General features: G+C 36.5%; 2 protein-coding genes across 8 annotated transcripts in view; one reads left to right on the top strand and one right to left on the bottom strand.

The window, feature by feature from the left end:
• DZIP3 (DAZ interacting zinc finger protein 3) overlaps positions 1-2371 on the bottom strand; it is a 121663-nt gene extending 119292 nt beyond the window's left edge. For 3 of the 6 annotated variants that reach the window (XR_009532568.1, XR_009532569.1, XM_060098762.1), the window contains exon 1: positions 2184-2368. The gene's annotated coding sequence lies outside the window, so the exon portion shown is untranslated. Of the gene's footprint in view, positions 1-2183 lie in introns of all 6 variants that reach the window. The other 3 variants (XR_009532570.1, XM_060098763.1, XM_060098764.1) reach the window with 3 other exon arrangements.
• Positions 2372-2442: 71 nt separating this feature from the next.
• The window catches only part of CIP2A (cellular inhibitor of PP2A), a 47750-nt gene continuing 23265 nt past the window's right edge, over positions 2443-26927 (top strand). For both annotated transcript variants that reach the window (XM_060098766.1, XM_060098765.1), the window contains exons 1-17: positions 2443-2798; positions 7358-7505; positions 8311-8423; positions 9278-9372; positions 9899-9995; positions 11444-11566; positions 11735-11880; positions 12258-12333; positions 14630-14848; positions 16153-16312; positions 17608-17749; positions 18997-19096; positions 20599-20717; positions 23088-23283; positions 23974-24048; positions 24143-24253; positions 25584-25780. In XM_060098766.1, coding sequence (XP_059954749.1) covers positions 2697-2798; positions 7358-7505; positions 8311-8423; positions 9278-9372; positions 9899-9995; positions 11444-11566; positions 11735-11880; positions 12258-12333; positions 14630-14848; positions 16153-16312; positions 17608-17749; positions 18997-19096; positions 20599-20717; positions 23088-23283; positions 23974-24048; positions 24143-24253; positions 25584-25780 — 2219 coding nt within the window. In that variant the 5' untranslated portion in view covers positions 2443-2696. The remainder of the gene's footprint in view (positions 2799-7357; positions 7506-8310; positions 8424-9277; positions 9373-9898; positions 9996-11443; positions 11567-11734; positions 11881-12257; positions 12334-14629; positions 14849-16152; positions 16313-17607; positions 17750-18996; positions 19097-20598; positions 20718-23087; positions 23284-23973; positions 24049-24142; positions 24254-25583; positions 25781-26927) is intronic.

Here is a 26927-nt window from a genome sequence, read left to right as displayed (position 1 = left end):
ATCCCTTCTAGTTTCATCCCTCTCCTCACTCTTCACATTTGAAATCATTCACTAAGTCCTGCCTATTTCACCTCATATATATTTCTCAAATTTGTCATCTTTTTGCTATCTCCACTTCAATTATCTCGGCTATCCTTTGGAAAGATTCCGGTATATTAAATATTCTCCCTACTTCTGGTCTTATCCTCCTCAGAATCATAGCCTGTCTAGCTACCAGGGTAATCAATCTAAAACACAAACCTAACTAGATTAGGCCCCAGTTTAAAACCAGAGATCACCACTGAATTCAGGATGGAGTCCAAGCTCAAGGTTAATAAAGCCTTCAGTCATTTGGACCCAGCTTCATCTCCTCCTCCTCCTTTCCCATCTTTTTGGGTCTTAAAACATGGCTCTGTTTCTCATATTAGGATACGCAAGTATCTCCGACAAAAGATACTTCTGCTCACAGCTACCACAAGCGGTATACCCTACTAAATTTACATCAATTTTTGGTGAAGATTTTTTGAGAAAGACGTTATTTTACACTAAAATAAATACGGAAGAGATGCAAAATTTGTGACTGCTCAAGTTAAAACGCAAGATTTCGAAGAAAGATGGCACTTACAGCAAACAGCTTTGACCCTTTCCCTCAGGTCAAAATGGGGATAATCATGATGTATTTGTCATTATTAGTGAAAAATATGACACTGCCAAACTGCTATCACTGTATTTGCCAAGGAGCTAAGATGTAACTAATACTTGCTGAGAACATAACTATGCCAGGCAACTTCTAAATTCTTCGTTGGTTAACTCATTTTATAATAACTTGACATGATTTCATCTCTACTACTCTCACACTTGCTCTCTACTCCAGCCATAGTGGTGTCCTTGCTGTTCCTTACACACATTCTCAGGCTCCCATTTCAAGGCCTTTGCCCTTGCTATTCTACCTAGAAATCTTTCCCCTTAGAGAGCATAGGTCTCTTTTTCAACTCCTTGTAGTACTGATATTTCCTCCAATGTTGTTTTCTCTATCCTGACCTCCCACTTCCCTTCCTTTTAACCATAACTCTAGAAGAATAATTCTCTTTTTTCTCCATTTCGCTTTCTTTACTGTGCTTATTATTTTTCTTTCCCCTATCAGAAGGTAATGGTGGGATTTTTGTTTTATGACAATAGGATTTTTACGTTATTCACTGAATCTAGTGCCTAGACCACTGCCTAGCACATTCTAGGCTCTAATGATTTACTGAAGGAACAACTTTATGAAACAGATACTACTGTTAGTCAAATTTTACTTTATGAAGAGACTGAAGCAGTGAGAATTTGCCTGTGATCCTACAGTAAAAGGTACAGCTAGGATTTGTAAGCAGACAGCCTGGCTTCACTCTTCACCACAACTGCATGATGCCTCTAATTTGTGCGATGAATTCCACATGTACGATCTACTTAGTACATTTCCTTGATTAGACAGTTCCTTCCCAGCCGGTTCCCTGACTGGAAGGTTTAGCGCATTTTATAGTCAATTGTTTACAGAATGAATAAATGCATAAATACATTAATTACCCAATGATTTACGCCTCAATTATTATTTTAAGCTTTCAGACTTAATTTTTAACTTAATATAAAAATAATTCCTGCCTTTAAAAATACAGTGACGTAGAATACTTTCTTTGAATTGACAAAACATGATTTCTGACAAATGGTTTAATTAAAAGGACGTGTACCCTATTCTTAAAATTTTATCCAAACTGGCTTTTAAAGCTTCATTCAACACTAGCATACATTAAGCAAAAAGCTCCAGAACCAACCTGACTCATTTCATTATATATACATGCATAATATTATCTCTGATGAAAAACCGCGAACAGTGCCATTTTCTTAGACACCAAGATTAATAAAACAATCAACTACGCCAGATAAAAACAGCACCTTCACTTACAAAAACTGACGCTAATCAGAACACCCTCCGGAGCAACACTTGGCCCAGGAGTCACCTGGACCAGCTTTCTCAAATAAATTTGACAACCACTATCATAAGGGCATGACTAACTTGCCACCGAATCCGAATGGCCATAGGTTTACTATAAGAAACAAACATTCCAGAGTAGAAGGGGTGGACAAATGAGCGGTTTTAAAAAGAGGCCCCTCCCAGGCCGCCTCAAATTCTAGAGCCCAAGATTCTCCTCCTCAGAGCTCCTCACCGTGTCTAGACTAAGGGGAAGCGACCATTTCTCAAGTAGAGGATGATGCACAAAGTAAAAACTGGCCATCCAGCGTGAAGGCCGAGGAAGCAAACGCAAACACAGCGCACTGGTTAACAGACACCCCCCGGGTGCCCACCGGCCCACCGCCCCTTCACAGGTGGAGCCGCAATTGCACTTCTCGCGAGACCTCTCATCTTCACGGGATCTCGAACTGAAACCTCGCGGCTTTTCGGATCAGGGGCTCTAAAAGGACAACTCCCAGCCCGCCTCACGGACTCACAAAGGGCCTCGATCCCCACCTCACTCTCCCTCCACCACCACGCCCCTCCCCTCCCTTCCCTTCCTAGAAGGTTCCCTTCCCCAGGTTGCCCAGGGACTTCCGGAGCTCGACCGGAACCGGAAGCTTCTGGGAGCGAGTGGGTGGGGGCGGAAATTTTTTTAAAAAGCGCGGGGCAAGCTGGAGGACCGAGCCGGCACGGTAGCTCCGAAGCGGGATTGTGGCGGGTCCCGATGGACAGCACTGCCTGCTTGAAGTCCTTGCTTCTGACCATTAGTCAGTATAAAGCAGTTAAGTCGGAAGCGAACGCCACCCAGCTTTTGCGGCACTTGGAGGTGAGGGCCTTCGGGGTGGCGGACGAGACGGGCTTCCTCGTAGCCTTCGTTCACTTGGTGGCCGGGATGTAGTGGTCTCAGCCTAGAAAACAAAGGACAGCTCGCTCCCTCCGCTGCCTTTTTGTATTCGTAAAGAAGGCTGAAGATTGTCAGCTTTGAATTCCCACCCTCCTCTATCCCGCCCCAAGCCCCTCCGCGTTCAGCTGACTTGCAGCAAGGGATGAGTAACTACTGATAGCCCTAGAAAGAGGGAGGTTGAGACAAAAGGTTGGGGGATTTAGGCCGTATTTGGAGTTGGTAGAGGAAAGAGCTAGAGCTGTTATCTTTTCCTTTGCTTCTTACGTTGGTTTTTCCATTGTAACAGAGCCTTCTCAAAATGTACAGCAATTCTCGGAGATGGAGGTCATGGGGAGTAACGATTAAAGCTTGATTTACCCCTGTCACTAGGCAGTTTACAATCTGAACCTGTTGCTTACTGCTTTTATTTGAACTCATGTTGAACTCGGGCTTGAAAATTATTATTTAAACTTTCTCTGGATTAGAAAGCAATCTCCCTTACTAGTAATCACAGTTTTTCTTTACCAAAATTTATTGCTCAGTTTTTCAGTCCTAAAATGCTGAATTGTCACTTTTTCTGTTAGTTCCCAGTGATTTGCATCTAGAGTGTACTTATCTTATGCTAAAAGTTATAATCACAGCTTTCTGTGATCCTATTTGTTTTTAGGCTCTTAAACTCCTGCTGTCATTTGTTATGCATTCAGGGAATTCCAACTAATAATGACCTCAGTTTAATAAAAAGTAATTAAACTCAATCAAAGCTTATTTTAATTATCTGTCGCAGCTTCTGTTAACATAAAATTGAACATAATTTTTAAATATATTATTTGTTTTATTAACCTTATGATAAAAGGCTAAATTACCAAAGGTTTGCAAAATACTACAGAGAAGGCAACAGTGAATGGCACAGCAACATCAGCCTTTGTTGTGACTGTAGTGCACTAACTGTGAATTTTCTCAAGCTTCACTGGTGCTTCTTTTCTTACCACTTCAGGAGCTTATCTCTTAACACTTTTCTTTTTTCATTCATTACCTCAACAAATCTACAAACCTAACAATGAAGGTGTTAGCTGTTAAATGCTAGGGCTTTGCTTCTCAATGAGGATAGAACAGTGCACTAGTGGACTCCAGAAGCCACAGAATAATCAGAGCTGTCAGTTTTAGTTAAGAATTTGGAGTTAAGAAATTTAGATTCTAATCTGAAACATTACCTCTCTTTGAGAGTAAACAGTTGTGTTGTGAATCTGAACAGGGTGTTATCATGAATTGAAAGAGATTTCAAAGAAATTTGGGGCTTGGAGCTTGGCTTCTTGGTACTGTGTTCCCAAAGTTTTCAAGAGGTTTACCAAAAATTCTGCCATTTAATTGAGAGATAACATACATACATTACATAAAGTGCATTAATCTTAAGTGAAGAGCTTGATAGTTTTTTTTTTAAACATAAGTGTACAATCAAGTAGCTACCACCTGTCGTATGAGAACATTTCCAACACCTTATAAGTTTTTCAACTATCCCTAAAGTTTCAGATAAGTGGATTAACATGTACGTTTGTGTCTGGCTTCTTCCTCTCAATATAATCTGTAAAAGTTATTCATGTGGCCCATGCGCCAGTATTTCATTCTTTTTTATTGCTATTTAGAATTCCATTGTACAGAGGTACCACAGTATATATATATCCTGTTCATGAGCATCTGGGTTGTTTCTAGTTCTGGGTGGAATTATGAGTAACTCTGTTATAAACATTTTTACACATTTTTTTTGTGGATGTTTATATTCATTTCTCTTATATACCTCGTAGTGTAATTGCTGGGTCTTAGGGTAAGTTTATGTTCAGTTCTGGTTGAAACACCAGTTTTCCACAAGTTATACTGATGTATCCTCCCACCAGCAATATGTGAATTTTGCTGTCATTCATCCACACCACTCCTTGGTGCTCTCAGATTTTTAAATTTTAACTCTTGGTTGACAGTGTTAATGGTGAATGTTTTTCATGAGACTTCATGAGAGCAACCTCATGAGAGCAACATCTGAGGATACAAAGGGTGATAGATGGTTATCATGTGAACGATCATTCACTCTGCTATCCTGCTGCGCTTCTGCTGCAGTATTTTTGTCTTCTTGCAGAACCTTAGCTTTGGATTTTTTTAATGATCAGCAGAGCTGAGCTGGTCTCATTTTTTTATATATATATAAATTTATTTATTTATTTATTTATGGCTGTGTTGGGTCTTTGTTGCTGCATGCGGGCTTGGGCTACTCTTCATTGCAGTGTGTGGGCTTCTCATTGCGGTGGCTTCTCTTGTTGTGGAGCACGGACTCTAGGCACACGGGCTGCAGTAGTTGTGGCACGCGAGCTCAGTAGTTGTGGCTTGCGGGCTCTAGAGCGCAGGCTCAGTAGTTGTGGCACACAGGCTTAGTTGCTCTGTGGCATGTGGGATCTTCCTAGACCAGGGCTCGAACCTGTGTCCCCTGCATTGGCAGGCGGATTCCCAACCACTGCGCCACCAGGGAAGCCCTGGTCTCATTCTTGACGGTGTTTCACAGCAGTAATCTTATGTAATGATTATGGAGCAGGGATTCAGGAACAGTGAATCCCATTTATACCGCTGTCTATTATGTGTGCCTCAGTTTACTCATCTGTAAAACAATTAGTACAGGTTTATTATGAAGCTGAAAGGAATTAACATATATAATGTACCTAGAACAATAGCCAGGCCAGAGTAAGTGCCAGAGTATTAGTTATTACTGAAATAAGTCCTATTTGCATTAAAACATTGCATTCAGTGTGTATGAGTAAAGAGGAAAATATGCAAAGTGATTTTTTAAAATTTTACCTTATAATAAATAATTATTATATCTTAGAATACTTATGTTGTTGAAATACAGGTCCAGTCCTTAGGGAAATTGTTTTAAAGCAGAAGATGTCTTAATATTTTAGAGAGCTAACTGTATAAGCAGGCAAAAGGGCAATGCTCCGAAGGTTCCTTACCTCAAAATATTTACTGTCAGTATCTAATTTCACCTTTGGACCTGTTTTTTCAGTCTGATAGACTTTTACTTTAACGTTAAAATACATACTCTGTGGGAACAGATATTCTGAAGATCTCTTAGCAAAGCTTTACAAGAAAAACTGACATCTGGGCAAGGGTATAAAAGGGATATAGAAAAGAAAGATAGAGGGATGTTAAAACAATTCTGATTATAGTCTTTTTTAAAAAAGTCTTTTAAGAATAAAAACGTTTAGAACAGATATAATCTAATCCTAAAGTAAATGATGGTTTTCTTATCTTTATAGAAAAGATTTGCTTAATAATGAATAATATTCATAAAGCATTTTGAAAGTAAGTGGCTGTCTGACAACTGTTCCCAGCCCTCATCCCAGCTTACCCTTTTGGGAGGTGGTGCTAGTAGGTGGTACGTTTATAGCGTTATGAGAGGAGTAAATAGTGAAATAACAAATAATAAATTTTTTTAATTCCTGACCTGCCTACTCAAAAAAATTTTTTTAACTTCCTTCTTTGTGATCTTTAACTTCTGGGCTTAGGTACTGTCTGGTAGGGAGCAGAAGGAATACTCACATAGTTAATCCCATGAATAAGCCTTTGGATTTAGCTGCTTTCCACTTTCCATTTGCCTCCCTCAAAGAAGATGGACTTCATTTATTCGGTAAATATATTGGTAGTAGAATGTTGATTTGTAGTCTATGCCTTCGTGGAGTGATCAGTGTAGTGGGGAGGATAAATATTGCTAAGTTGGCAAAAGCTTGCTGACTTAGCAAATAAAAGTGTAATGTACTATAGGATAGTATAACAGGCAAACCTAACCTAGTTAGTGGAAGAGGATTAGAGAAAGCTCAGTGGAAGAAACAAAATTGAGACTGGAATGATTACATTAGTTAGTGAGTGAAGGGATAGGTGATCTTCCATGCAGAGGGAACAACATGTATGAATTTTCTAAATTGGGAAAGAGTGTGGCAATGGCACTTTGGAAGAACTGGATTTTTATTTGAAATGGAGAAGTGAAAATTGCCAATTCTTAACTAACACATTTTTTCTTTTTTTAATATTTTCTTTTTAAAAAAAATTATTTTGTGTCCCTCATGACTTTTAAAGAGGGCTCTTTTTTGTTTTGTTTTGTTAATTTATTTTTGGCTGCATTGGGTCTTTGTCGCTGCGCGTGGGCTTTCTCTAGTTGCAGTCAGCAGGAGCTACTCTTGGTTGCAGTACGCGGGCTTCTCATTGCAGTGGCTTCTCTTGTTGTGGAGCATGGGCTCTAGGCGCGCAGGCTTCAGTAGTTGTGGCACATGGGCTCAGTAGTTGTGGCTCGCGGGCTCTAGAGTGCAGGCTCAGTAGTTGTGGCACACGGGCTTAGTTGCTCTGCGTCATGTGGGGTCTTCCCAGACCAGGGCTCGAACCCATGTCCCCTGCCTTGGCAGGCAGATTCTTAACCACTGCGCCACCAGGGAAGCCCTAACTAACACATTTTAATGACTCTTTTCTAGGTAATTTCTGGACAGAAGCTCACCCGATTGTTTACATCAAATCAGATACTACCAAGTGAATGCTTAAGTTGCCTTGTAGAGCTACTTGAAGACCCAAACATAAGTGCTTCACTGATCTTAAGTATCATCAGTTTGCTATCTCAACTAGGTAATGTATTAGTTTCTCTTTTTTATTTTTTAGAAGATGTATGAATTTAGTATTTTTTTAAAGGGCAGATTTAGTTATAGAATCTTTTGGAGAATGATTCACATTCAAAAGATTTCTTCATTGCAGGACCTCTCAGAACTATTTTGTATTGTGGATCTCTTGAAAAGGGAAAATTATATGCAGGCTTTCTTAAGATTATTGGAACAGAGAATCTGAAGCATATCAAGGGTTCAGTGGTCTACAGAAAAGAATGTACCTTGGGAAATGCAGGCCTATTTTTGAATTTTTTTTAAAAATGCATGTACATAATGTCAGTGTGAACTACAGCACTCTGGAAAGTCGTAGCTAGTGATCAAAACATCATCCTTTTTTGATAGACTACACTGAACTTAGAGCTAAGGCTAAAAATGCAAGTGTTACTTTTTCTATTTTTCCCTACCTTACCTTTAGTTTTAAAATTTTCATTCATTTGTTACTTTTTTCTAGATTTGTGTTTGGGGGTGGAGGGGAGATATTTCTCTGTGTGATTATAAAATTAATACATGCTTATTTAAAAAAAAAAACCCAGTGATACAGAAGTGATAACATAGAGCAGCATGTCCAGTAGATGATGAAAATGTTCTATATCTGTGTTGTCCAATATAATAGCCACCATGGTTAAATTTCTGAATTGGAAGGTGTTTGTAAACAAAATATCCATATCATATTTGATATTTTTATGTAATGGTAAATTTAATATGAAATAAATTTTAAATTATTATTTTTAAAAATGATCTATCTTGTGTCATTTTGTTTTAACTTACAGCTGTAGACAATGAAACCAGAGACTGTCTTCAGAATACATACAGCCTGAATAGTGTGCTAGCAGGAGTGGTTTGTCGGAGCAGTACTTGCCACAATGATTCAGTGTTTTTGCAGGTATGCACACCCACACAGTACTTTCCACTTAATGCTTATTCTTCCTTCCTTATTTTCAGATCAAAATTGATAGTATCTATTGTAAACTGCTGGCTTACAGTGTACTATATGCTGGTATAATACCGCATGATTAGGCACAATTCTCACCATTAATAAATTTAAAAGCTGGTTGGTCACACATGTACTACTATTTAAGAGTTTCTAAAGAAGAGAATTTTATTCACATCTAGCACTATAATTTAAGAAATATCCAGATTATGACTATTTTGACAGGCTTATAAATACAGATGTCAGCATTTTGAGATGTAAGCTATTCATATTAAAATTGTAATTTGAGTTGGCACCTAGTCTCAATCTATTGAGGAAACATTCTACAAAAACTGAAGCTACAGATTTGGTATTATTTAGCATAGACTCAAAGCTCTTATACCCATAATATTTCTCAACCTAATATGCCATCAGTTGTAAGAAAAACATTGCAAGTTAACCTGATATGCAATTTTAAAGATGATAAAATAAGAAAAATATCTATCTTAGAATTGATAGAATATGTGTTTCAACTTGCATATAAGTTTAAGATGATTAAGTGAGCCAGGGTGATGACAAGATGCTGTTTGAGAGAGAATATATAGAAATGTGTGAATCAGGAGATGAACTCTAAGGTCTCATTACTTGTGTATGTTTAAGGTCTCATCACTTGTATGTGAAGATAGAACCTTTTTAAGATATGGAAAAGTTCTTGCTCTAAACGCCTCCTAAAATGGTTACATGCTCAGAATATGCACAGTTCATTCTTGTGAGCTCACAAATGTGTTTTTATATGTTTATATTCACTGCTATTTTCTTATTCTCAGTGCATTCAGCTTCTGCAGAGGTTAACATATAACGTCAAGATTTTGCATTCTGGTGCCAATATAGATGAATTAATTACATTTCTGATTGATCATATGTGAGTATGCAACCAAACGTGTAACCAAATAATCTACTGGTTTAACTAAAACCGTGTAATAGTTCTATTTTTCTTAAATAAGTTTTTCCAACTTTTTAAACTGAGTGAGGCTGATTCTTATTTATTCCTCTTAGATGATTTCAAGGATCAAATGGTGTAAAGCAGCTTTAATTTTTATAACAAAAATTTATGAAATGAATTGATTGAGAGAGAAAAACTTATTGAAACTGAAAATTATGTTTATATTTAATCTTATTGACCAAAGAATATACTGATGAGATAGCACATGGTTACTCTGACAATTATTTCTATTATTTGTATGCTGCAATTGAGTAGGATCATTTAGTTTCAAAACATGAAATAAATGATCAGTACTATTCAAAGCTTGGCAGTCTTCACATGTTAATCAGATTTTTCTTTGCTTAGAAAAAGGAAGGAATTTAAATGTGTAAATGACTATTTAATTTTGAGTAATTTAGAAGGAACCTAATGTTTTTATCTTTTACTGTTTTTCTTAAAACAACAGTCAGTCTTCTGAAGATGAGTTGACAATGCCTTGTCTAGGATTATTGGCAAATCTTTGTCGGCACATTCTTTCTGTTCAAACTCACATAAAGACTTTGGTAAGAAGTTTATAAAATGTTTCTCTCTAGTTTTGTGGTGGCCTCTATGCTTAAAGAAAATTTTTTCCACCTTTTTCTTAAAAAAAATTTTACAAGAATTCTCCTCTGTTATCCAGCTGACCCATCAAAGTTAACAAAGAATCATATTGACATATAAATAACTTGACGTATTCCAGCCTTCATACATGTTTAGTTAAGACAAGTTAAGAGTTAATAAAAATGTTAGGGCCTCCCTGGTGGCGCAGTGGTTAAGAGTCCGCCTGCCGATGCAGGGGATACGGGTTCGTGCCCCGGTCTGGGAGGATCCCATATGCCGCGGAGTGGCTGGGCCCATGAGCCATGGCCGCTGGGCCTGCGCATCCGGAGCCTGTGCTCCGCAACGGGAGAGGCCACAACAGTGAGAGGCCCACATACCACAAAAAGAAAAAAAAATAAAAAATAAAAAAATAAAAATGTTAAATACTAAAAGTTTTTCTTCTCCGTAGCATCCCATTATTTGTCATATTGAATAATACAAGAAATACTAAATTATTTTTTGCTGATAGAAGGGAGACATGGCGCTTCCCTGTTGGCACAGTGGTTGAGACTCCGCCTGCCAATTCAGGGGACACAGGTTCGAGCCCTGGTCTGGGAAGATCCCACATGCTGCGGAGCAACTAAGCTCATGCGCCACAACTACTGAGCCTGCACTCTAGAGCCCGTGAGCCACAACTACTGAAGCCCACGTGCCTAGAGCCTGTGCACCGCAATGAAGAGTAGCCCCTGCTCACAGCAGCTAGAGAAAAAGCCCATGCGCAGCAACAAAGACCCAGTGCAGCCAAAAATAAGTAAATAAATAACTAGATAAATAAATTTATTTTTAAAAAAGGGAGATACGCCAATGGCAGTTGCATTTACCTCACTCTTGTATTTCCACAAAAGCAATTACAGCTCTCCCAGAAAGATTTATGAGTAAGTGCCTAACATCACTACTAGTACTCATGATAAGTGAAGGCACTCAAGTGAGGTTAACTGAACCACTGTTAGAATATATTAAATCAGGAAAGTTCATTGATTCTTTAAGGTGCTTTGTGAACAGGTCCCTTGCTATGCAATATTCAGTATTACTTGTTGTAAATTAAATAATATCTCATTTGCTCATGTGCTGGATTTTTCTGACCTGGTCTTATTTTGTTGGTGGAGGTTATTCTGAGCCATGGAACTGTTTGAGGAAGGTAAACATTTGCTCATAAACCCATGACTACACACTGCTCTTCACTTAGATTGTACCTGTCTATACTACTGTAAGCAGTATGTGAAAGTATCATCTTACTCCTTGAATGATCTCTTAAGTTGATAATGTTTAATAAAAGTTTACCTACTCTGTGTAAGATATACTTTCTAAAACAAAATGTAAGACTCATAATTTTTTAAATTCTAATTTATTTAAAAATTTTTTTCTTCCTCAGAATAATGTGAAATCTTTTTATCGAACTCTTATAAGCTTCCTGGCCCATAGTAGTTTAACTGTGGTTGTGTTTGCACTTTCAATATTATCCAGTTTGACATTAAACGAAGAGGTTGGGGAAAAGGTAAATTTTTTTCTTTCTTTTTTTTTTTTTTTTTTTTGCAATTTACGAAAGCAATTCTGAAGTTTATATTCTCTGATACTTTAAAAGTCATTGAGACTCTTTGTTGAGTTTTAGGATGGTCAACTTAAATTTTTTTGTATAATATACTTTTCCTGATTTGTTTTTAAGCTGTTCCATGCTCGAAACATTCATCAGACTTTTCAACTAATATTTAATATTCTCATAAATGGTGATGGCACACTAACTAGAAAGTATTCAGTTGATCTACTGATGGATCTTCTTAAGAATCCTAAAATTGCTGATTATCTTATCAGGTATGGTTCTCTGACAAATTTTAGGACTTTTTTTTTTAACCAAGATGTATTTGTAATAAACAAAACTGCCTTTTTAGATTTAGTAAACTTGGACTCTACTGATTCACAATAGACTAAAATCAGAATGTTTTCATGTGCTTTATTCCCATTCTTTTTGCTCTCCTGACTTGAAATGTAAAAGTATAACAAGGGTGTGTGTGTATGTTTCAGTCTTTGTCTTAGGTAAATAAAGTTGTGTCATTCTCCAAAATATACATATCTTGATTAATCGGTTTCAAAACCAGTTTTACATCTGAACAGTGTGATTTACATAGAAATCATTTTAATGTATCAATTTCATAATTATCACTTGATGTATATTTTTATTTTGAACCTAGGTATGAACACTTTTCTTCATGTCTTAATCAAGTATTAGGTCTTCTTAATGGAAAGGATCCTGATTCTTCTTCAAAGGTATATAAAAACACAGCTTTTTGTTTTAAGGTTTTTAAAAACTATAATGTGCAGAAAAATCTAAGTGCATAGATCTCTGAACCTTTACAAAATGAACACAGCCGTATAACCAGTATCTAGAGCAAGAAACAGAACATTACTGATACTTTGGAACCCTCCTTGTATCTTCATAAACTGGCATAATCCCTTTGGAAAACTGTTTCACGGTGCCTGTTAAACACATGTACAACCTATGACACAGAGATTCCGCTCCTAGCTATATAGCCAGTAGAGACATTTCACCAAAAGACATGTAGAAAATGTTAAATAGAAAATGAAAGTTTAAAACTGGTACTATTTACAGAGCGGGAAAAGATATCTACAATACATATATTGAACAAAGGACTCTTATCTAAAGTATATCATTTAAAAATTTGTACCTATAAGTGAGAAAAAACACTGAACCCAATAGATAACCTGAGCAAAAAAAAAACAAAACTTGAATTGGTCAATAAATATGAAATGGTTGCTCAACTTTATTAATCTTCAGGGAAATGCAAATTTAAATGGTAATACAATACCAGTACATACCCACCAGATGGTTAAACTTAAAAATGTGGATAATATCAAGCATAGATGAGAATGTAAAAAATATAAAGAGGGTGTCACTGTATTCATGGGCCGAAAATTGGTACAGCCATTTATGAAAACGTATTATCTACTAACATAGGACATACACAACAATGACCCAGCAATTCCACTCTTAAATATTTACCCCAAAGAATCGAATACTTGTGTTCACCAAAAGACATGTACAAAACATAGCAGTACTGTTACCAATACCCAAGATTTGTAAACAACCTAAATGCCATCAACAGTGGAAATAAACTGTGGTATATTTATACATTGGAATACTATAAGCAATGAGAATGTGTGAAATGCAGCTGCATGCGAAAATGTGAATGAATCTCACTAAGATAATGCTAAGCTAAAGAAGCCAGATATAAGAGTATAAACTGTAAGATTCTATTTATATATAAAGTTCCATGTGAGTTTTTAATATAAACTGGAAAGCCGATTGAAAAATTTATACAGAAATGCAAAGATCCAAGAATAATTAAGATAAAATTAATCTCTGGTGTCAGAAATCTGATGTGGAGTAGTGGTTGGGGCATTGTCTGGGAGGGGACACAAGGGGATTCTGGAGTTTTAGTGGAATTCTCTTTCTTGACCTAGTTGCTAGTTATACAGGTGTATTCACTTTGAGGAAAACATCTAGCTTTGCAGTAGTAATTGATATGTTTACTTCCCTGTATGTTATACTTACAGAGAAAGTGTAAATGAGGAAGTATTTGCTTGTATGTGCAGAACGTATCTCTGGTAAGATAAGTAAGAAACTGGTAATATTGTCTGTTGCTTCCAGATAGTGTAGTTAAAGGTCAGGCTAGTACCTTTGACTTTGGAACCAAAAGAATGTATTATCTATTCAAAAACAAGTACTACAATTTATATTTAAAAGAGAATAAGTCAAAGAGTTTATCATATGTAACATAGTAAATGTTAATGGGCTGCATTCTGTTAAAAGCAGATACTATCAGGTTGATTAAAACACAAATCCCAATTATATGCCATTTACAAGAAACAGATGAAGAAAGGTAGAAAATAAGTGAGTAGGCAGAGAGGTACCAATAATTTTTTTTAATGATAAGTTGGTAGTAAATGAAATATGGTAGAATTTAACTTAACAGCTAGTAAACAAGTTGATGTGGGATGCTATGTAATGGAATATGGTTCAGTTATGAAGCAAGGAAGAAATGAAGTAGAATAGGGAGGCAGGCTAAGGGGCTGATTGCCACACTGTGTAAACAATATGGAAGTAGCCATCCTTAAGCTTTTAAAGCTATGGGATGCCACTTTTAAATATTATCCTAAAGTATGCTTTATAGCAGTTCTTAAATCTTAGCATGATAGCAGGTATTCTTAATTACTAATTTTATTTTTTCATTTTTGAAGCAACATGTTTGTGCTGAAAAAAAATTAAGTACTGTAGAAGGTATATAAGATTAGTTGAAGTTGCCCTTTCTTCTTTGGCTCTCACAATCCTGTTATTAGAAGTAACTACCATTAACAAATTTATTTGTAACCTGGAACCTAGTGACACATTTTGAAAAATAATACTCGGAAAAATTGGAAGCAACTTTTAATTTTTATTTTATTTTATTTAAAAATGTATATCATTTCCAACTTCATTTTTTGGTTGCTTTGTGCATTCAAGTCTAATGAAATTGACATTTAATGAAGGCTTTATATTGCACAGGTTTTAGAATTACTTCTTGCATTCTGTTCAGTGACTCAGCTGCGCCACGTGCTTACACAGATGATATTTGAACAACCTCCATCTGGCAGTACCATTCTGGGAAGCCGTTCTAAGTGTTTAGAACCTCCTGTAGCTCTACTTCGTTGGTCAAGCCAACCTTTGGATGGATCAGAAAACTGTTCTATTTTAGCACTGGAGTTGTTCAAGGAAATATTTGAGGTACTAGAGTGATTAACAAATTGACTTTTCCACTTTTATGATTCTCAGTGAACAGTTTGTTTTGTAAAATGTTCATAATAAACTTCCAGTTGTTCATACACTTCAGGAAAGCTTCTCAATCACTAAACTCTCTACCATTCAGCTACTGAATTTCTTTTTTCTGGCAAGGTCACAAATATTAGCGAGAATTTTGTTTGTTTTCTCACTAAATAGCATATATACTCCTTTCAGTATAATAAGTAAAGGTATTGACTAAGATTTGTATGGGTTGTTGGTGAATGACTGTGCTTCTTTCAGTAGTCACATTGTCTCTCCATCTCAGTAGATACTGTCTACTGTCTTTATGGAATGGATATATAGAACATTGGATTAAGTCAGTCAAATAGAGTGGAGCATGCCAGGTACTTAGGATATAGACAGAAATCCTTTCCATAGAGGCCTTTACATTCTGGTAGATTCTACTCTCTGGGTCATTTAGTATTCTGTACTATTCTCCCTGTTTTTATACCCATTCTGTCTACCCCAGTATCTTACTAGAATGTTTACCCTCTCATGACTGGATCCTGTGCACAAACCAAAATGTTTATGAGTGATTAAATATATTTGTTAAGGATTATGCACAAATTATTCTGTTTCATGTTGATCTTGACTGTTAACAGTTTTTGCATTTAAAAAGTGCTTTGAGATTCTTGATGGGAGTTATTTGTGGTTGTAAAGTATTAAGACCAGTGTCTGTTATTTAGTTATTGTAATTACATTTAGCAAATTCAGGATATTTGTTTTCAGTACATACTTTTAATTTAGAATAATTTTTAAATCACAGATACAGTCCACTTTAAAAAGTCTTGTTTGCATTCGATTAACCCAAAACCTTACTGTCCCATTTGAGAAAAAAGTCATCATAGCCCTCAAAACTGGATAAAAGGGTAGATTTTAAATAGGAGACACAGGTCAAAGAATTTTTGAAGTAGTTACAGTTGACCCTTGAACAACATAGGTTTGAACTGCTTGGGTCCACTTATATGTGGATTTTTTTTTCAATAGTAAGTACTACAGTACTACACAATCCATGAGGTTGGTTGAATCCGTGGATGCAGAACCACAGATACAGAAGGCCAGGGCCAACTAAGTTGTACTGAGACTTTCAACTGCATGGTGGGGTCAGCGTCCCTAACCCTTACATTGTTCAAGGATCACCTGTATAAGAAATGTAAAGAGTGTTGCAGTTCAGTGATGACCGTTTATGCATTCTGTATTCCATCTCTGTTTTTATTTTTAATCATTGGTGGTGGTTAATTCTCCAGGATGTCATAGATACTGCTAACTGTTCCTCAGCTGACTGTTTTGTGACCCTTCTGCTGCCTACACTCCTTGATCAGCTTCAGTTCACAGAACAAGATCTAGATGAGGCCTTAATAAGGAAAAAATGTGAAAGGATGGTCAAGGCCATTGAAGTTTTGTTAAATATCCTTCAGTGTAAACATGGAAACTAACTACTTATTTTTTTAGAATTGTATTTACTGCATTTTTGTCTTTATAATTTTGTCATTTCTCATGCTTGAATCTGTTCAGAATTACTGAACTCAAGTTTAAACTTACAGACCTGATATTCAAGGATGAGTCTCTTAAAAAGTTACCTAGACTTTTTTCCCCTTGTTTTTCTGTGTAAAACTTTTAAGCTAAAGAACATTTCCAGAAATGCTCTTTAAACTTGATCTGTACATTTTAATCATAATTTGAGATTAGGAGATATATTCTAAAATAACTACCCTGATACTCTCTTGTGATGCAAATTGTTGCCCCTGGATGATGTGTGGTGCCATTCTTTGATGGAGTGTATCAGAGAAGAAAGAAAGATTGGTAGTTATGATTTTAGCTTAGTTTTTTAGCTTGTGTTTTAAAAATTAACACCTCTATAAATGTTTCAATAAAGATGACATTAACACTTGGTTATAAAAAAGATAACCTTGTATTTCAGAGCAACAAGAATTTGCTCAACTTTTTCCTGCCCTAGAGCAAACTCCGCATCTCTTTAATCTCTTCTCTGAGCTGCTGCTTCTTAATTTTTCTCTTTCTTGATGGCGGTGATTCTCAACTCTGGCTATGTATTAGAATAATCTGGAGAACATTTAAAAATACTCTTGAACATTACTTCCAGTGATTCTGATTTAATTAAAGTAATGTGAAACCCTGGGGTGGAGGAGTGTTTGTGATTGACTGTTTAAACTACCCAGGTGATTCTAACATACAGCCAAAGTTGAAAGCCACTGCTGTAAAAACACATGATTATTTTGCTTGACCTTAGAGATACTATCTAAAATATTCAGGCCTTCTCTCATTGAATGGTACCAAACTTAACCCTTTTTAAATGATAGATATTCAAATTAACTACAGTACAGGAAGAGAAAGTAAGGAATAACAAATGAGAAAATAACTTCCCTTATTTCAACAAGTATTTATTGAACCGTTGTGACATCTGTTAATAAAAAGCTAACATCCAGTAGAAAAGCAGATCCTTCTTGTTTTACCTTTGAGTCAGAAACTTTTGATGTCAGTCCCATCTCTTGCCCCTTGTCAGTCACTTAAATGCTCTGAGCTCTAGTTTCCTAATCTGTCATTGAGCTAATGTAACAATAATTACCCCAAATTGCAGGAACAAGAATAATTTGTATGAAATCATCCTAAAAGCTGTAAAGAGCTATAAAAATATAAGGGGTTTTTTTGAGAATTTTTTGTTTGTGTTCCTTAACAAAACTTACCTCTGTGTGGAGATGATGCTCTAAAAATGCATATTGCAAAAATTCTGACGACTATGAAATGTACCACTCTGATAGAGCAACAATTTACATATGGCAAGATTGATCTGGGGTTTGGAACAAAGGTAGCAGATTCTGAACTGTGGTAAGTTTATGAAATACAAATGGCAAAACGGTAATAAAAATCAAAAGATGTGGGCTTCCCTGGTGGCACAGTGGTTGAGAGTCCGCCTGCTGATGCAGGGGACACGGATTCGTGCCCCGGTCCGGGAGGATCCCGCGTGCCGCGGGGTGGCTGGGCCCGTGGGCCATGGCCGCCGGGCCTGCGCGTCTGGAGCCTGTGCCCCGCAACGGGAGAGGCCACCGCAGTGAGAGGTCCGTGTACTGCAAAAAAAAAAAAAAAAAGATGTAATGATTCTCATTCCTTTTGGAGGGTCATCCTTGGGTATGTTCTGTTAAGCCAAGGTATAACAGAGAATTAACAAAAATATTTTCATGATGATTTTTTTTTAAATTCGTTTAATTCATAGATAACATGCTTCTGAACAGAGGTATTAATATCTGTGATTTATTTTTCATTGTTTAGGTTTGTCTTATTTTAATTTGTTGTGATTCTCCTTTTTGACATTGCCTGAGTATTTTTATATTCATTTAACTTTATATTTTGAAGTGAAAAAGCATGAAAACATAGGGATTGTTTTTATTTCAAAGAAAGATCCATCACTGCTGAAGATTTCTAATAACAAAGACAACTCTTCTTCTTTAGCATGTAAAGGCTTATGGTTAAATGTGGATTTTCACTGGTAGTAATGAGATTATTTTATCCCTCTTCTCCCCCATAAATTAAGTCCATCTAACAAGTCTTTGTTGAGGACCTGCTAAATGCTGAACGCTGATTTGTTCCAATTTCCATAAATGTCAAAACTGTCAATAATTACATTCCTCAAGAACAAGAATTATCTCTTTACTTTTTTGTACTCCTTTTCAATTACAAGGCTGAGAAAAACAGCTTAGTATAATTCATTCAGTAAATATTAGATATTCTGTATTGCCTAAGGTTGCTCTCTATTGTTAATATATTAGTGACAAGGCTAAGAATTAAATGAGTCATGTTGCCATTGCTGCTAGTAATTTCAAGCAGAAAGTTGAAGCTTGTTGGTATTTGAGATTAGAAAAAGAAACACTCTCTAAACTTAAACTGTTAATGCCAGTTTGTTCTCTTTGGGTTATAAGGATGTTTGTCTCTGATATTTTTTCTTCTCTTAAACAATGCTTAATCTTCTTGAGGTTTAAGAACAAAGGTTTTGGGTTTTTATTTTCTTTAGATGTATGGACAGAAATAAGCTAAGCAATTTTTGAGTTATCTAAGTTAAATATGACTTATTTTTAAAGCAAACTTGCTGCTGAGGTAATTTTGAAAACTCTTGATTTGATGAACAAACTTAAACAGTTGGTTTCTGGTATGGAAGTAAGCTTCTACAAAATCCTTCAGGTGAGTTTAAACTCTTCAAATATTGAAGTTGATTTATATATAAATGTTTCCTATTATATGTTTCTGTTGTAATATTCTTAATCTTTAGAAGATTAATGTTTTTCTTAGAACTGTCCATTGGAAGGAAGTTTAAAAATTGTTAATTGTCTTACATAACTATAATATTCTCACTACACAGTTATTTTACGTAGTTTCACAGGAATTGAACATAAGTGCTCCTGACTCTAAAGTATGGGATGTTCACGATAGCGGTGCTTCCACAGCCTTTTCCTTTTTGGTGTCATGTTTCCGTTTTCTTCATTTGTTTCTATTGGCATTGTGGTAGGGGGGAATGGTATTTGTTCTGGGGTGTTTGTTTTTGTTTGGGGTTGATGAGGTACAGTTTTAAGACAAGAGGGAGACTCCTGGAAGAAATGAACTTGATTGTGAGTGATAATAAAATTAAAGAGGTGTGCAGAAAATAGTTAACTTACAGATTTCAATAATAGTAGCTGAATAAGAGCTCTAGATGTTTACCTTGATATCCACAAAACTTGGCTTATAACAGATATTTAACAAACATGTGAATTAAGTTACTATAATAACACAGATGTCTCCAGTGCCTGTATAGACAGGGTAGACTCCAAAACTGGATCCTTAGGCAGGGTCTACTTATACACTTTGAGAGCACAGTGCTTAGGAGATGGGGGTTCAGATGCTGACTCCACCATTTCTTAGTCAGTGCAGACTTGAGCAAGTTACTTCTCTCTGAGCTCCAGTTTTCTGACTACGAAGTAGAAATAATGATCCCTGTTGATGGGAGGAGTTATGAAGGGTTACCATGAGGGTTTTGGAGATAAAATCCATCTCTTATAGTTCTGTGGCATTAGATTATACTTGAGTACCTGTAAAACACTTAGCATTCTAAAATGTTGATAATTATAAAGGATTTATATTTTAGTATTTTTCTCTGATTTTATGTCAATAAAAATTTTTTTCAGAATAGATGATTTGAGGCTTAGTACTAATGTAAAATTTACTGGCATGAAGGACTTACACTTTAAAGTATAATTGTTACATTCACTAAATTAAAAATTTTTATTGAGTTAATTTGAATTTTACTTTTATTTTTTACTTTAATTTGGAAATGATTAGCCATTTGTTCTTCTAGCTAGTTTTTCTTTTAAATGGTAGCTAGAAAAATAAAACAATAACTGAAAACATCAGTCAGTTGTAGGTGATATTTAAATTACTCAAAGTATTTAAGACATGATTTTCATAGGCACAATAAAGCATTCAAAACCTTTGCCAGATTTTTTTAAGCCAACCTTACTATTGATTGTATAGACAGTTATAACAAGTTAAAGACTAATTAAATACATTCAAACATCAGGTAGAAACACTTTCAAATTTGCCTGGAATTATTTTATGATTTAGGTTTATTTATTCACCTTACTCTTATTTAAAGACCTGACATTATTTATTCTTTCTGCCTTTTATTTTCTGGTTTCTGATTTACTTAGGATCCTCGCCTGATTACTCCCTTGGCTTTTGCTTTAACATCAGACAGTAGAGAACAAGTACAGTCTGGATTGGGAATATTATTGGAAGCTGCTCCACTGCCAGATTTTCCTGCGTTAGTGTGAGTTATAATCATTTGCAGTGTATCTCTTGTGCTGGAATACCCTGCCATGTTTTTTTAGTAGTCCTGAATATAGATAGATTTGAAAATTCGTGAATTGACGACTTCATTGTAATAGTAATTTTTCAAGTGAAAAAAGTTTTTCAATTAAAAAAAATTTGATTCCCACAATTCAAAAGGCCAGATGTATACCCACTTAGGGAATAGCTAGATCCATCCAGGTGATTAAATGTATTATCCAGATGCTACGCCTCTCTGTCTCAATACCTCTTTTTAACATAGTAGCTTCTGTACTAAGCTTACATCCTACCAGTTTAGTTTCTCCATATAAAGAGTTTTCCTTTCCCAACCGTTTGAGTGATAAGTCTAAGCATCGCTTTCATTGACCAGATCTGGGTCGTTTACCAAGAAAGAGATTCCTAAAGAAAAAAATCTGTTACTATCAGAAAGTGGGATAATGGCCAGGCAGAATTATCTACTATGTTCATCTATTTTAAACATTAAGAGAATATTTGCAATTAGGTTTGAAAAAAATTCAGATTTTCGGTGCTGTCTGTAAACTAAGTGGTTGATAAAATGTCTAGTAGGGTTCTACTTTAATTTTAATAAGTTTAGGTAGTTTATATGAATGAATTTGCAAAAGTGGTTTGAATGAACTGAGACAGTTGTTAAGTGGTAAGACATTCTTGTATGCCAGGGGTCAGCAAACTCTAGACAGCAGGCAGGAGCTTATTTTTTTTTTTTTTTTTTTTTTTTTTTTTTTTTGCGGTATGCGGGCCTCTCACTGTTGTGGCCTCCCCCGTTGCGGAGCACAGGCTCCGGACGCGCAGGCTCCGGACGCGCAGGCTCAGCGGCCATGGCTCACGGGCCCAGCCGCTCCGCGGCATATGGGATCCTCCCAGACCGGGGCACGAACCCGTATCCCCTGCATCGGCAGGTGGACTCTCAACCACTTGCGCCACCAGGGAGGCCCAGGAGCTTATTTTTATAAATAAAATTTTATTGGAACAAAGCCACACCCATTCATTTTCATACTATCTGTATTGTCTACATCTACATTTATGCTACGACGTTAGGGTTGGGTAGTTGTAACAAAGACTGTGGATCCTCAAACCTAAAATACTTAACTACCTTGTCCCAACCTCTGCTATTTCTGTTAACTGACTGAGCAAACTCATTTTTCAGAATTAATAATTTAATTCTGTGGAAAACACGACCTATAGACCATGTAATTGAAATTCCTTTCATTTTATCATTTTTTAACAACTAAATGGATAAATAGAGAGCTTCTCAAGTTACAAGGTAGACGTCTATGAGGCTGCTTTATTTTGTGGTAGCTTGCGTCTTCAACTGTGGTAATCTGACATGAAGCAAAATCCCCCATGCTTCAGAGTAGAAAGCTTCAGCTTCACTGAAAGGTGGAGTTTCACCCTGTGTCTCTGTATGTGCAGCCTTCCTGTCATTTCACTGTATCTTTGCCATCCCTCCCTGTCTTGTGTCGTGTAATTTTCTCTTTGGACACTATCTCAGATGTCCACTTATGCTGTTTTATTTATGTCCATTTATGCCTATGTTTACATTATCTTAGTTTAATAAGGTGCATTTATATACTCGATGGGTGGGTAGGTAGGTGTGTAGCTTGGTTTTTTGGAGTGTGTTTGTTTAATTTAAACATTTAACAAATGTTTAAATAAGGTGAGGGCCAGCTTGTGCCAGGCCTTCTTCTAGGCATTTTGAATATTGCAGTAAATTAGGGGACCTTTTGTCATGAGGTTTACAAAATGTTTCATAATGAGCATGTCACTATGGGTGGAGGGCCCGAGGAAGTGAGTCTGAACTGAGATCTGATGATAAGAAGGAGCCAGTGCTATGCAGATCTAGTGGGAAGAGTGTTCTAGGTAAAGGAACAACTTGTACAAAGGCCCCGAGGCAGGAACAAGATGGGATAAATGGCAGGGGCAGAATGGAAGTCAGGTTGGTGAGAACATACTGACTGAGAAAGGGGAAGGTCAAAGGAAAAAGTAAAGGCTAGATGATGTTGCCCATGGTTAGAAGGATGTTCTTACCAATACCAGTAACTTTGTATTTAATTTTTACAAACAATCCACACTCAGAAACTAGTTCTAATGCCTCCAAACCAGAGGTGGAGTTGTCATTATAAAGAGTTGTGTGTAGAAAAGAGTTTCCTCTGGTAAATTTAGGATATTTACCCAAATCCTGCTTCATCATAGATTCCAAGATTATTTCAGAGATATTGGAAGACTTGCACTCCCCAAAAGACCCATTCTCATTGAGTCCCTAATTCTGTACCAACTCTGCCTTTTGCTATATTTTTATATAATTATTTCTCTTTTTTTGATTCCCATTCAGACTTGGAGAAAGTATAGCAGCAAACAACACCTACAGACAACAGGAAACAGAACATATGCCCAGAAGAATGCCTTTGCAATCATTAAATCATGGTTTTCCAACATCAATAAAATGTATAACTCCTCCACTTTTGAAAGATAGAGTTCCTGGATTGAACATTGAGGAATTAATAGAGAAGCTTCAGTCTGGAGTTGTGGTGAGTGATAAATAGCCATTTTAAGTAGGATTCTGCGTGGAACATACCAACTAAATATCAGCCCTTCTTTTTTTTTTTTTTTTTTTTTTGCGGTACGTGGGCCTCTCACTGTTGTGGCCTCTGCTGTTGCGGAGCAAGGCTCCGGACGCGCAGGCTCAGCGGCCATGGCTCACGGGCCCAGCCGCTCCGTGGCACGTGGGATCTTCCCTGAGCAGGGCACGAACCCGTGTTTTCTGCATCGGCAGGCGGACTCTCAACCACTGCGCCACCAGGGAAGCCCCTATCAGCCCTTCTTATAACATTTATCTAAACAACTTTAGATGCAGATTTGATCATTGAAACCTTATCTTTTACTATAAAAAGTGGCAGTGTTCTGGAAAGTTGGAAAGAGGAAAAAATCAGTCATAAAATTCGCACATTTTAACATGGCTGTCATCTTCCCTTAGTCCCCCCCTAACCAGCTCAGCCTCCCGCCGCCCCATGCCACCCCCGACTTGAATGTACTTTAAATTTCCACGAGAGTATCAGATATTACCCAGATTTTCTTTTGCAATAGCCAGGTTAGTGAAATGGTTGTGACCTGCCTGATATGACATTAAGTTTCAGTGATTTAGTCTCACGCTAGGCATTTATTTTTTTATTTTGTTGAGCGTTAACAATTTCTGATTTTTTAACTCTATTAAAATCCAGGTAAAGGATCAGATTAATGATGTGAGAATATCTAACATAATGGATGTATATGAGATGAAACTATGCACATTAGCTGTGAGTACAAGTTTATTTTAATTATGTATAACAGTTAAGCTTTAAGAGATGTTTTCCAGTAAATGAGGAAGATTAATGGTATGTTTTCTTACAGTCCAAAGAAAGCAGGCTACAAGATCTCTTGGAAGCAAAAGCTCTGGCCCTTGCACAAGCTGATAGACTGATTGCTCAATATCGCTGTCAAAGAACTCAAGCTGAGACAGAAGTGTGTACAATATAAAGATACATCTGATTAGTAGAAAAATAAATGTAGTAACTAAAACGTACAAAATATTAGTTTTATTTTCATTACTCTGATTGAAGTAAATTGTCCTTAGCATTTAACTAGTACTCCCTCTGTCTCGAAACTGTCTCCCCTTTAATTTTGGTTACACAATTATCTTCTGATTATTTTTTTCCTACCCTAATGGATACTCTTTTCCTATATCCTTTTTTTCTACTCACTCCTTAAATGTTGAGTTTTCCAGGATTATGTTCTAATCCCTTTTCCCTTATTTAGGTGATTCATGGTTTCCAGTCATTACCAGAATGCTAATGCCCCCAATTTTATGTGCTGAGCCCAGATCCTTTTTCTCAGGCACTAAATGTCTCCTGTGTAGCTCCATTTAAATATACATCAAATACTTCAAACTCATCAGAACCAATACTGAACTCATCACCCTCCCTTTTTAAAAATGTATTGTTTCTTATGTATTCCCTCTAATGTTCTTAAGAGTTTTCCAGACAAGAAACCTGGAAATCACACAGTTTACCTTCTACAATTAGTCATTCACCAAGTTCAGTTGAATTCTACCTTCTAAATAACTACTTTTTTTTTCATTGTCTCTATTCTTACCACTGTTTGCTACAGATCAAATTCTTTTCATTTTTCACATGAATCACAGCAGAGCCTCTGATTAGTCCTCCTACCTTTCCTTCCTCTCAGCCACCCTCAACATACAAAGGCATCTTTCTTCTGTATTTAGATCTACCCTCCCTTCTTCCTCCACAGTCATCCCTGAGGCAGTACTCTGGTTCCATTGCCCCTGTGCTGAATATCCTTCAGTGTCACCGTTTAGCTCAGAAGAGAGTTTAAATTCCTTAGAACTTACTGCATTCTCTGCAGTCAGACATATTAGATTGCTTTGCAGTTTCTGAAACTTGACGTACTCTTCTGTTTTCTGTCCTTGCACTTGCTCTTCTGTGTCTGGAATACCTTTTCCTCTCTTTCTCTAACTTTTAATAATCCTTCAGATGTTAGTTTTAATACCTCCATTTCCCAGGAACCTTTCTCTGGTCTTCTCCTTCCCACACTTCTGGTGATCCTCCCTCCCTGTGCTGGCTGCCCTCTTCATAGTACTTCTCACACTATGTGAAAATTGTATGACCCCACTTCCACCCTTGATGTTGGGGAGCAGAACTTGTCCTCTACCCCTCTAGACTGGCCTAATGATTAAATTGACAATAAGATTTATTTGGCAAATCTTTCAAATTGTAGAAACTGAGCATATTATGTAAATGATAGTGAAAAGAGTCTCTATTCCATTTTCTTTTAGGCACGGACACTTGCTAATATGTTGAGAGAAGTTGAGAGAAAAAATGAAGAGCTTGGTGTGTTGCTGAAGTCACAGCAGGTTGAATCAGAAAGAGCCCAGAGTGATATTGAGCATCTCTTTCAACATAATAGGAAGTTAGAGTCTGTGGCTAAAGAACACGAAGTACTGACAAAATCCTACATGGAACTTCTTCAGAGGTAAATTAATAAAGTAAAAGTTTCTGTGTAAGGTTAGAATCTAGAATGAACACATGGCATTTCTCTTCTGTGTCCCTAAAATCCAATTCTGAGCATTCATATATTCTGATGATACTATAAGGTAAGTAGTTAGCAAGGAACTTATGTCATAGTGCAATGAAATATTGCTTACTCAAACTCAGTATCATGGCTGGAAACAATACAGGTGTCTCTCTTCCAGTTGACTCTACTTCTTTCCCTTATTCATAGAGTCATCAGTCATCTGGGATGTTGGCACCTCAAGGATAAGTTTTGTCCATTTTGTTCACTGAGAAATCCCTAGGGCCTAGAACAGTGCTTGATACATGGTTAGACACTCCATAAATAATTGTTGAATGACCTTAGTTGTCACAATTCATATCAGGTTGAACCATATAAATTGGCCATTTCTGCAGATCAAACGTGGTTGAATATTAACAGTTGTCATATAATTCAGCCCAGTAGCATAGAAATTTGGGTGTTCATGTTTAACTCACCTCTTAATTTGTAGTCAGTATTTCTCTTTGATGTCCTTGAATGTAGTTTACTTATATGTATGACTGTATCTGCAGAATAAATTCTTATAGCTGAACTGCTGGTTTAAAGGGTGAGTGCTTTTAAATTTTTGATTGATTGCCAAATTTCCCTCCAAAAAGGCTATGCCAATTTATATGCCCACCCACTAACAAAGTATGAGATTGATCGTTTTTCCCTCTCTCGACACTTTTTATCTTTTAAGCCAGTTTTAAAACTTATGAATTATAAGGAAGACCAGGAACAGTTATGTACTTTCTACCAAACAATAAAAATAAAAACACTCTAGTTAACTTGTTTCTTGTTTTTCTTTATACTTTAAGACTGGTTAAGATTTGAAAAAATGTTCTTCTTTCTGTGGTATTAATGTAGAGATGTAGATATTTTTACCTTTGCAAGGTCCGTGTGCTTATTTTATTTGCCCATCAATAAAAATGAAGGGTGGAAAATGTACAGCATCTAGAAAATTTGTGAGGACAAGGTGATTTTTAAACAGGATATTTTCCCCCAACAACTTTTTCTGAAGTCTGATTGTTAGAGGCAGCCCCGATAAACTGGACTATTTGTGTTAAGTCAGGGTATAAGAGAAAGTAGG

The sequence above is a fragment of the Mesoplodon densirostris genome, chromosome 5 (genome assembly GCF_025265405.1).
Source record: "Mesoplodon densirostris isolate mMesDen1 chromosome 5, mMesDen1 primary haplotype, whole genome shotgun sequence".
Classification (NCBI taxonomy): domain Eukaryota; kingdom Metazoa; phylum Chordata; class Mammalia; order Artiodactyla; family Ziphiidae; genus Mesoplodon; species Mesoplodon densirostris.
Note: the sequence above shows the minus strand (reverse complement) of the source record. Positions and strands in the feature narration are given on the sequence as shown.